The 12,510-nt window shown below is 43.7% G+C and overlaps 1 protein-coding gene across 1 annotated transcript in view; it reads left to right on the forward strand.

The window, feature by feature from the left end:
- LOC130298100 (oocyte zinc finger protein XlCOF7.1-like) overlaps positions 1–11,322 on the forward strand; it is a 79,402-nt gene extending 68,080 nt beyond the window's left edge. The window contains exons 9-10 of the mRNA XM_056550991.1: positions 4–670; positions 9,519–11,322. Coding sequence (XP_056406966.1) covers positions 4–670; positions 9,519–10,612 — 1,761 coding nt within the window. The 3' untranslated portion in view covers positions 10,613–11,322. The remainder of the gene's footprint in view (positions 1–3; positions 671–9,518) is intronic.
- The last annotated feature ends 1,188 nt before the right edge of the window (positions 11,323–12,510 follow it).

Below are 12,510 nucleotides of genomic sequence, written 5' to 3' on the forward strand. Positions count from 1 at the left end.
TAGGGTGAAGATCCGAACAATATTTATGCTCCAGAGACAGATGTGAGCTGTGATGAGCAGTATAAGGAGGATATTCCTACTGGGGAAGATCTGATCTATATTAATGCTACAGTCATTAAGGAAGAAGACGAGACAGTTGTGAGCGGTGATGAGCAGTATAAGGAGGACATTCCTATAGGGGAAGATCTGATCTATATTAATGCTACAGACATAAAGGAAGAACAAGAGACAGATGTGAGCGGTGATGAGCAGTATAAGGAGGACATTCATACAGGGGAAGATCTGATCTATATTAATACTACAGACATAAAGGAAGAACAAGAGACAGATGTGAGCGGTGATGAGCAGTATAAGGAGGACATTCCTATAGGGGAAGATCTGATCTATATTAATGCTACAGACATAAAGGAAGAACAAGAGACAGATGTGAGCGGTGATGAGCAGTATAAGGAGGACATTCATACAGGGGAAGATCTGATCTATATTAATACTACAGACATAAAGGAAGAACAAGAGACAGATGTGAGCGGTGATGAGCAGTATAAGGAGGACATTTCTACAGGGGAAGATCTGAACTATATTAATGCTAGAGACATAGAGGTAGAAGAAGAGACAGATGTGAGCGGTGATAAGCAGTATAAGGAGGATATTCCTACAAGTAACCGCCTTGGTGAGTAGTAACCACTAAATATAGATAAGAGTCACAGATTCTACCACCATTCTGTCTTCTGTCAGATTGTTACCTCGGTTTTCAACCCCCCCCCCCCCCCCCCAATGCCTCCTGGTTCCAGATCCTCTTTAAGGGTCAGACCAATGCAGCTCAGGTCCACCCCCCTTTCTGCTGAGGAGAGGGATTAGAGTAGGAGGTAGGGGCTGTGTCTTTATTGTGGCAAATCGGGCCCTTAGCTCTGATCATGCCAATCCTGGCCGGGAAACACTTGGTCCTGTTCCATCCCAGGGACAGCTTTTGGGTGGGCTTTCTTCATCCACAGAGATCCACAAGGACAAACCTATGAATAAGATTATCCTCTCATGGGCTAATTCCTCTGTGGTCACGCAGGCCCTTGTAGTCTCCAGTGCCGATGGGTATTTTGATGATGTGTTTGTAGCTTCAGGTCCTCACCTCCTTCCCTTGAAGCAATTGATTGAAGACCCTTACACCCCCCTCACCCTATTCCTGAGACAGTTCCCTTGTCTGTGTTGCTAGGGCCTCAGTCATATTAAGTTCTTACCCAAAGTAGACTTAAAGGTGTTACCTGGCCAATGACTAAGGGAAAGGATAAGGGGATAAGATGTCTGATCCCGTGATCTCCGTGCAGCACCCGCATTCTATGCTGGGCTGCGTCTCCAATTGCGGAAAGCTCTTTGTTTCCGGGACTGGAGACGAGATGTTACGTCACACCCCCTCGTGACACCACACCCCTCCCATAGACATGAATGGAGGGGGCATGGCATGACATTACGAGGGGGCGTGGCATTTTGTCACGTCTCCAGTCCACACAGGATATCCCCAGGGTATTACAAAGGATGCGCTAAGACCCAGGTGCCCAGAGTGTACCTGTACGCCCGGAGTCTTTTAGAGGTTAAAAATAAATACAATAAACTCTATCACCCCCCACCCCACCCCCTCCAATACCATTTTCCAAATCAGAAAAATTTGGAGTCCCTATGTAATGAATTGTCTCAACTATTGAAATATAATGTAACAGTGTAAACAAAAAAACAAAAAATAATCAAACGCCAGAATTTTATTGATTTTAATCCCATCCCAGCAAAAATGGAATAATGAGCGATAAAAATGTTCCATTTGTGCCATAATGGTAAAGATAAAAACTACCGATCACGCAAAAAAAAAAAAAATAACATCGAAGCAGTAAAAACATATTGAAAACTAAACAAATTGGGTGTTTTAGCGATTGTAGTAATACAACGAGAAAAAAAAGGTACATGGCAACACCAAAAAGGGGGAAAAAAGGATTTTATTATGGGAAAAAATAAGCTATATAAATTGGGTATTGCCATGATCGCGCCGACTCACAGAATAAAGATCATCATTTTTACCAAGCAGTGAATGCCGTAAAAAAAAAAAATGCCAGAAATTTTCACATTTTTCACAATATTTGAAAAAAAATTGTCACAAAAAATACTGAATGTTTCAACAAAAATGTAGCACTTACTAATATAAAGTACAATGTAAAAAAATAATATATATATATATAGCAATCTGATGTACTCTGATTATTTATCCGAGAATCTTAGTCCAGTGCGTGACCCTTTTGCACGAAATTGGAAAAAATAGTGGAAAATTAGACTGGTTTTCTAGGATTGTGGGGATAAAAAGATGTATTACTGTAAACGGGAAAACAAATACATATAAACATACATGAAAATATTCATAAAACATTTAAAGATTACCAGGAGTCTCGTGGTCACAGGGCCCTTGTAGCCACCTACTCATTCAGTCGTCATCATTACAAGTCATACAGTAAATTTCAATCACACAAAGCATGACGGTACAATATACAGCACAGGTTCACTAAGCTATACACCGTACCACATGCTGCACTAAGCTATACACCGTACCACATGCTGCACTAAGCTATACACTATACCACATGCTGCACTAACACTCCGCTTCATCACTTGTTATCTAATAAAACAACCCATTACAGATGAATGGAAACAAATAAAAAACAAAAATGTTTTTTATAATACTGTTGAGTGTATGGAGAGGTTGGTGGAGGGTTTACGTCTTCTCCTTTACTCCAGCAGTGTGCTAGCAGTGACTGGAGATGATCGCATACATTGGGCCTCACTTACTTAAAGGGGTACTCTGCTGTTCCCGGCGCCGGGAGATCATAACGTCACGCACCACCCCCTCAATGCAAATCTATGGGAGAGGGCGTGACGGCTGATCGCAGCATCGTAAGGGTTAATACCGGACATCACCGCGATCTGTGATGTCCGGTATTGGCCTGGGTCCCGGCTACCATTAGCCACCGGGACCGACCTTATATGACTCGGGGTCACCGTGGGCAAAAATGTGTACAGTAACCCCCCGACATGCGATGGCCCCGACATATGATCAAATCGACATACGATGCTTTTATATGTCGGGGCCATCGCATTAACTTCTATCTGACAGCGCAAAATGCTTAAGCTGCTGTCGGATAGCAGTTTAAGCATCCCGGACAGGTTCACTTACCTATCCCCGCTGCTCCGGGTCTACTTTTGCGATCCTCTGGCGTTTTCCGCATCTTCTCCGGGGTCCGGGCCTCGCTTTCCTGTATCGTTATTATGTCGCTTCGCACGCCGTGCCGACGCAGCAACGTAATAACGTCACCAGAAAGCGAGGCCCGGACACTGGAGAAGATGCGGAAGAAGCCGGAGGATCCCGAAGAAGACGCCGGAGCAGCGGGACAGCATCGGGAGCGGTGAGGACACGGTCCGGAGCGGCGGGGACAGGTGAGTATAACTTTCTATACTTTACATTGCACGAATCCCTCAACATACGATGGATTCGACAAACGATGGGTCGTTTGGAACGAATTACCATCATATGTTGAGGGACCATTGTATTAGAGCCACGTACAGGAAATACAAAGGTCACAGTAGAATAAAAGATGCCAGGTGAATGTCCTGTGATGATCTGAGAATTTTTTTGTTTTTTTCTTCCATTCCTGGATAAACCCTTTAATGGAGCTGTTCGGTGCGGACTATTCCTATTCCATCCAGCCCAGGCTGTAAAAAAAAAAAAAAGAGAAAACAAACTTTCACTTACCTTCCTACGTCCCCCCCCCGGAGCTCCGCAACAGCTGATTGGTCGGCCGGGCTGTCTACATCCCACTTCATCTAGCCCGGGATGTCACACTGCGCTTCAGCCTATCACCTGCCGCAGCAATGTCCCGCTTCAGTCAATGATAGGCTGAAGCGCTGTGTGATGTCCCTGGCTGAAGGAAGTGGGATGTAGACAGCCCGGCCGACCAATCAGCTGTTGCGGAGCTCCGGGGGGGACGTAGGAAGGTAAGTGAAAGTTTGTTTTCTCTTTTTTTGCAGCCCGGGCAGGATGGAATAGGAATAATCCGTACTGGACATCTCCTTTAAAGGGGTACTCCGCCCGTAGACATCTTATCCCCTATCCAAAGGATAGGGGATAAGATGTTAGATTGCCGTGGTCCCGCTGCTGGGGACCCCGGAGATCGCCGCTGCAGGACTGCGCTATCATTGCTGCACAGAGCGAGTTCGCTCTGCACGTAATGACGGGTGACAGAGGGGACGGAGCAGCGTCATGTCATGGCTCCGCCCCTCGTGACATCACGGCCCGTCCCCTTAATGCAAGTCTATGGTAGGGGGCGTGACGACCGCCACGCCCCCTCCCATAGACTTGTATTGAGGGGGGTGGGCTGTTACATCAGGAGGGGCGGAGCCGTGACGTAACGATGCTCCGGCCCTTGTATTGCCCGTCATTATGTGCAGAGCGAGCCTCCCCAGCAGCGGGACCGCGGTGCTCTGACATCTTATCCCCTATCCTTTGGATGGGGGATAAGATGCTAGGGGCGGAGTACCCCATTAAGGCTTTTCCGAGTAGATTTTGTTGCATGTGTGTTACGCCAGAATTTCCAACAAAAAATCCAAAAAACCCACTAACTCTCCACTTTACTCAGAAAACCCTACAAAGGGGACGGGGCCATCAGGGAAAAGGGGCGTTTCTCAGAAAATATATATTTTCAAATGAAATCTACAAATTTAGTAAAGTTTCAGCATAAAACGTGGTGAATTTGAGCTCTGGAAAACACAATAACTCAGAGCAATTGTAAGAAGAGGAAAACGTAGGGAAATGGCGAGTATGTGCGTCTGTTACTAATGGGGATCACACTAAGGGCTCGTTCACACGAGAGGATTTATTTGCAGGTTTCCCGCTACTTGTTATAAAGGGGGCGGGCTATCCACAGGAGATTTTCGGCTGTGGAATTTCCGATCCGGAAAACTCGCCGCAAGCCCCATTGAAGAGCCCATCCCCCTTTCTAACACGAAGCAAGAACCATGTATATAAATCAGCTCGTGTGAATGAGCCCTAAGTGTGTGCGGCAAGATGGTAAGACGCACTACTAGCTCCACTATTTTCTATTCCTCTCTACATCATTCCCACTACACACATTCTTTCCTTTTTTTTACCAATTTTTTTTTTACTGTATTTTTATTAATTATAATTCTTAAAATGTTATATTTTTTGTTAATTTTATTTAATGTTTCATTTAAAAAAAAAACTTTTTTCTTATTTTACCAGTTTTTATTTATTTATTTTTTTTAAAGTTTTTTAAAGTTTTTTCATGTTTAATTTATTTATTTTTTCTTTTTCTCTGTCATATCTTTTTTTTTTTATCCTATTATATTAATGTCCCATTATAGTTATGTTAATATCTAACCACAATACATCATAATGACTATTTTTTGTTTTTTTAAGTTTAATAATTTCATCTTTTATCCCCACAATCCTAGAGAACTAGTTTACTATTAAAGGGGTACACCACTGGAAAACATCTTTTTTTAAATGAACTGGTGCCAGAAAGTTAAACAGATTTGTAAATTACTTCTATTAAAAAATCTTAATCCTTCCAGTACTTATCAGCTGCTGTTATGATCTGCAGGGAGTTCTTTTCTTTTTAATTTCCTTTCTGCCAGACCACAGTGCTCTCTGCTGACACCTCTGTCCATTTTAGGAACTGTCCAGAGTAGGAGCAAATCGCCATAGAAAACCTATCCTGCTATGGACAGAGGTGCCAGCAGAGAGCACTGTGGTCAGACAGAAAGGAAATTCCAAAACAAAAGAACTTTCTGTGAATCATAACAGCAACTCATAAGTACAGAAGGATTAAGATTTTTTAATAGAAGTAATTTACAAATCTGTTTAACTTTCTGGCACCAGTTGATTTAAAGGGGTACTCCACCCCTAGACATCTTATCCCCTACTAAAAGGATAGGGGATAAGATGTCTGATCGAGGGGGTCCCGCCTCTGGGGACCCCTGCAATATAGCAAGCAGCACCCACCTGTATCTGCTTCAGGCAGCGCTGGAGGTTCTGGCTCCCGACCACGGGAACAGAAGATCGTGACGTCACAACTCCGCCCCCGTGGGACATCATGCCCCACCCCCTCAATGCAAGTCTATGGGAGGGGGCGTGACAGCTATATTGCGGGGTGGGTGCTGCATGCGGTGGGACCCCCGCGATCAGACATGGAGTACCCCTTTCATTTTCCACTATAAACTACAATACATAACGTAAAAACAATATCAGAATCGCTTCAGTCAGTAAAAGCGCCACAAAGGTAATACAACATAGAGAGACACAGGTTGTATTTGAAAATGGGTCTTGGTAATTAAAGGGGAACTCCGGTGGAAAACAATTTTTTTAAATCAACTGGTGCCAGAAAGTTAAACAGATTTGTAAATTACTTCTATTAAAGTAATTTAACCTCTTAAGGACCCATGACGTACCGGTACGTCATGAGTCCGCTCCCGTTCTATAACGCGAGGCCACGGCCACTAACAACGGCTGGGACCCGTGGCTAATAGCGCGCGGCGCTGATCTCGGTGTTGCGCTATTAACCCTTAAACACGGCGTTCAAAGTGGATTGCCATGACTATAGTAAAATTAAACTAAGGCCGGTTAGCTCAGGGGCCTGTTCGGGATCGCCGCAGTGAAATCGTGGCATCCCAAACATCTGTAGGACACGAGGAGGGTCCGCTTACCTGCCTCCTGGTGTCCGATCACCTAATGACTGCTCAGTGCCTGAGATCCAGGCATGAGCAGTCAAGCGGCAGAATCATTGATCAATGGTTTCCTGTGAGAAACCATTGATCAGTGTAAAAGAAGATCAGTGTGTGCAGTGTTATAGCCTCCTATGGGATAACAAAGATCATTGTGTGCAGTGTTGTAGCCCCCTATGGGATAACAATGATCAGTGTAAGAGATCAGTGTGTGCAGTGTTATAGTCCCCTATGGGAAACCAATGATCAATGTAAAAGATCAGTGTGTGCAGTGTTATAGCCCCCTATGGGATAACAGTGATCAGTGTAAATAAATCAGTGTGGGCAGTGTTATAGTCTCCTATGGGATAACAATGATCAATGTAAAAGATCAGTACATCCAGTGTTATAGTCTCCTATGGGATAACAATGATCAGTGTAAGAGATCAGCGTGTGCAGTGTTATAGTCTCCTATGGGATAACAATGATCAGTATAAAAGATCAGTGTGTGCAGTGTTATAGTCCCCTATGGGATACCAATGATCAATGTAAAAGATCAGTGTGTGCAGTGTTATAATCTCCTATGGGATAACAATGATCAGTGTAAAAGATCAGTGTGTGCAGTGTTATAGTCTCCTATGGGATAACAATGATCAACATAAAAAATTAGTGTGTGCAGTGTTATAGTCTCCTATGCGATAACAAAGATCAATGTAAGAGATCAGTGTGTGCAGTGTTATAGTCTCCTATGGGATAACAATGATCAATGTAAGAGATCAGTGTGTGCAGTGTTATAGTCTCCTATGAGATACCAATGATCAGTGTAAAAGATCAGTGTGTGCAGTGTTATAGTCTCCTATGGGATAACAATGATCAGTGTAAGAGATCAGTGTGTGCAGAGTTATAGTCTCCTATGGGATAACAATGATCAGTGTGTGCAGTGTTATAGTCTCCTATGGGATAACAATGATCAACATAAAAAATTAGTGTGTGCAGTGTTATAGTCTCCTATGAGATAACAAAGATCAATGTAAGAGATCAGTGTGTGCAGTGTTATAGTCTCCTATGGGATAACAATGATCAATGTAAGAGATCAGTGTGTGCATTGTTATAGACCCCTATGGGATAACAATGATCAGTATGAGAGATCAGTGTGCAGTGTTATAGTCCCCTATGGGATAACAATGATCAATGTAAGAGATCAGTGTGTGCAGTGTTATAGTCTCCTATGAGATAACAATGATCAGTGTAAGAGATCAGTGTGTGCAGAGTTATAGTCTCCTATGGGATAACAATGATCAGTGTAAGAGATCAGTGTGTGCAGAGTTATAGTCTCCTATGGGATAACAATGATCAGTGTGTGCAGTGTTATAGTCTCTTATGGGATAACAATGATCAGTATAAGAGATCAGTGTGTGCAGTGTTATACTCCCCTATGGAATAACAATGATCAGTGTAAGAGATCAGTGTGTGCAGTGTTTTAGTCCCATATGGGATAACAATGATCATTGTAAGAGATCAGTGTGTGCAATGTTATAGTGTCCTATGGGATAACAATGATCAGTGTAAGAGATCAGTGTGTGCAGTGTTATAGTGTCCTATGGGATAACAATGATCAGTGTAAGAGATCAGTGTGTGCAGTGTTATAGTGTCCTATGGGATAACAATGATCAGTGTAAGAGATCAGTGTGTGCAGTGTTTTAGTCTCCTATGGGATAACAATGATCAGTGGAAGAGATCAGTGTGTGTAGTGTTATAGCCCCCTATGGGATAACAATGATCAGTATAAGAGATCAGTGTGTGCAGTGTTATAGTGTCTTATGAGATAACAATGATCAGTATAAGAGATCAGTGTGTGCAGTGTTATAGTTTCCTATGGGATAACAATGATCAGTGTAAGAGATCAGTGTGTGCAGTGTTATAGTCTCCTATGGGATAACAATGATCAGTATAAGAGATCAGTGTGTGTAGTGTTATAGTCCCCTATGGGATAACAATGATCAGTATAATAGATCAGTGTGTGTAGTGTTATAGTCTCCTATGGGATAACAATGATCAATGGAAGAGAACAGTATGTGCAGTGTTATAGTCTCCTATGGGATAACAATGATCACTGTGTGCAGTGTTATAGTCCCCTATGGGATATCAATGATCAATGTAAGAGATCAGTGTGTGCAGTATTATAGCCTCTTATGGGATAACAAGGATTAGTGTAAAAGATCAGTTTGTGCAGTGTTATAGTCTCCTATGGGATAACAATGATCAGTATAAGAGATCAGTGTGTGCAGTGTTATAGTCCCCTATGGGATAACAATGATCAGTGTAAGAGATCAGTGTGTGCAGTGTTATAGTCTCCTATGGGATAACAATGATCAGTATAAGAGATAAGTGTGTGCAGTGTTATAGTCTCCTATGGATTTTTAGGTGCAAAATTGAAAGAGTTTGGATTTTTTTAAGGTAAGTAGGAAAAAACGAAAGTGCAAAAACTGAAAAACCACGGGTCCTTAAGGGGTTAATAGTACTTATTAGCTTCTGTATGCTCCACAGAAAGATGTGTAGTTTTTTCAGTCTGACCACAGTGCTCTCTGCTGACACCTCTGTCCATGTCAGGAACTGTCCAGACCAGGAGAGGTTTCCTTCAAAGGCTTCAAGGAAAGTAATTATAACTATTTGCACAAGTGTGTTTTTTTACATGCACTACAACATTACATAGGGTCTTTAAGATGTGAATACTCCTTTAAAGTTATTAAAATCTGTGTTATTCTCTGCAGATTCTTGTACCAGGAGATCAGAGGAGAATCTTATATCTTCAGATTATAAAGCAGATGATGATATCACACAAGATACATATGAAGAACATTCCATTATCCCAGATACACCCTCAGCCCTTCACAGCCAAGATCTGTCATCTCATCCTTATATACAGGTCCTGTCTTCTCATTCATCACAGAAAGGTCACAGAAGGGGTGTTGGACATCAACGAGCTCATACAGGAAGGAAACCATATTCATGCTCAGAATGTGGGAAATGTTCTACTAAGAAATCAGATCTTGTTAAACATCAAAGAATTCACACAGGGGAAAAGCCATTCTCATGTTCAGAATGTGGGAAATGTTTTACTCAGCAATCGCAACTTGTTCAACATAAAAGAACTCACACAGGGGAAAAGCCATTTCCATGTTTGGAATGTGGAAAATGTTTTGCTGAGAAATCACATCTTGTTCAACATAAAAGAACTCACACAGGGGAAAAGCCATTTTCATGCTCAGAATGTGGTAAATGTTTTACTGAGAAATCAAATCTTGTTAATCATAAAAGAACTCACACAGGGGAGAAGCCATTTTCATGCTCAGAATGTGGTAAATGTTTTACTGAGAAATCAAATCTTGTTAAACATCAAAGAACTCACACAGGGGAGAAGCCATTTTCATGCTCAGAATGTGAGAAATGTTTTACTGAGAAAGCAAGTCTTGTTATACATCAAAGAACTCACACAGGAAAGAATCCATTTTCATGTTCAGAATGTGGAAAATCTTTTTATTTTAAATCAAGACTTGTTAAACATAAAAGAACTCACACAGGGGAAAAAACATTTTCATGCTCAGAATGTGGAAAATGTTTTGTTAAGAAATCAAGTCTTGTTAAACATCAAAGAACTCACACAGGTGAGAATCCATTTTCATGTTCAGAATGTGGAAAATCTTTTAATTTTAAATCAAGACTTGTTAACCATAAAAGAACTCACACAGGGGAAAAACCATTTTTATGCTCAGAATGTGGGAAATGTTTCACAGAGAAATCAAATCTCGCTAAACATCAAAGAAAACATTTTCATGTTCAGAATAAAGCAATCAAGACTAGTTAAACATCTAAATACTCACACAGGAGAGGAGCCATTTTCATGTTCAGAATATAGGAAATGTTTTAATGAGAAATCAACACTTAAAAGACATCTTAGGGTATGTTCACACTACGGAATTCCCGCGGAATTCCACGGTGTGAATTTAACATTAGTGTGAATGGGTCTCCGCAAGACCCATTCACACTGCGGAATTTGTTCAGCGCAAAGAAAGAACATGTTCATTCTTTGTGCGGAAGTCCGTGAGTACTGCATAGCCATCAATGGTGACGGCGCAGTGCCACGCGGTCCTACCACCGCTGTCGGCTGCCAGGCTGAATCTCAGCTCGCGGAATTCTGCGAGCGGAGATTCCGTTCACACTCTGTAGTGTGAACAGACCCTAAGAATTCACACAGGAGAGAAGATATTTTAGAGCACTAAATGATGCAGATAACACATTTATATATTAACCCCTTGCAGCAGAACGCTGTTTTAAATGGCGCTGCGGCAAGGTTATGAATCTAGCTCAGGAGCTGAGCTTGCATCATACCTGCATGGTCCCGGCTGCTATCAGCAGCCAGGACCTGTGACTTATGCCGGACATCGCCGTTCAGGTAGATGATCGGCATTTACTATTTAGACACGGCACTATTTACCGTATATACTCGAGTATAAGCCGACCCGAGTATAAGCCGAGACCCCTAATTTCAACCCAAAATCCCAGGAAAAGTTATTGACTCGAGTATAAGCCTAGGGTGGGAAATACCTCATCCCCCCCTGTCATCATCCAGACCCGTCATTAACATCCTCATCATCATCCCCTTGTCATCATCCCACACATCCCCCCTTCATCATCCTCTTATCATCCCACACATCCCCCCTTCATCATCCCCTTATCATCCCACACATCCCCCCTTCATCATCCCCTTATCATCCCACACCCCCCCCCCTTCATCATCCCCTTATCATCCCACACATCCCCCCTTCATCATCCCCTTATCATCCCACACCCCCCCTTCATCATCCCCACCCCCCTTCATCATCCCCACACCCCCCCTTCATCATCCTCTTCTCATCATTCGCCCTCAGTGGTCTTCAACCTGCGGACCTCCAGAGGTTTCAAAACTACAACTCCCAGCAAGCCCGGGCAGCCATCGGCTGTCCGGGCTTGCTGGGAGTTGTAGTTTTGAAACCTCCGTAGGTCCGCAGGTTGAAGACCACTGCGGCCTTCAACATCATCCAGCCCCCTCTCACCCCCTTTAGTTCTGAGTACTCACCTCCGCTCGGCGCTGGTCCGGTCCTGCAGGGCTGTCCGGTGAGGAGGTGGTCCGGTGAGGAGGTGGTCCGGGCTGCTATCTTCACCGGGGGCGCCTCTTCTCCGCGCTTCCGGCCCGGAATAGAGGCGTTGCCTTGACAATGACGCAGAATTACGTTGGCAATGAACGCACCTCTGCGTCGTTGTCACGGCAACGTGACTATTCTGAGGCCGGGCCCGAAGCGCTTAGAAGAGGCCTCCCCGGTGAAGATAGCAGCCCGGAACACTATCCCACCGGACCACCTCCTCACCGGACAGTCCTGCAGGACCGGACCAGCGCCGAGCGGAGGTGAGTACTCAGAACTAAAGGGGGTGAGAGGGGGCTGGATGATGTTGAAGGCCGCAGTGGTCTTCAACCTGCGGACCTCCGGAGGTTTCAAAACTACAACTCCCAGCAAGCCCGGACAGCCGATGGCTGCCCGGGCTTGCTGGGAGTTGTAGTTTTGAAACCTCTGGAGGTCCGCAGGTTGAAGACCACTGCGGGTGGGGGAGTTCACTCGAGTATAAGCCGAGGGGGGTGTTTTCAGCACGAAAAATCGTGCTGAAAAACTCGGCCTATACTCGAGTATATACGGTAAGTGCTCTCTGATGACACCTGTCTCGGGGACT

Source organism: Hyla sarda (genome assembly GCF_029499605.1).
Source record: "Hyla sarda isolate aHylSar1 chromosome 1 unlocalized genomic scaffold, aHylSar1.hap1 SUPER_1_unloc_20, whole genome shotgun sequence".
In the NCBI taxonomy this organism is placed as follows: Eukaryota; Metazoa; Chordata; class Amphibia; order Anura; family Hylidae; genus Hyla; species Hyla sarda.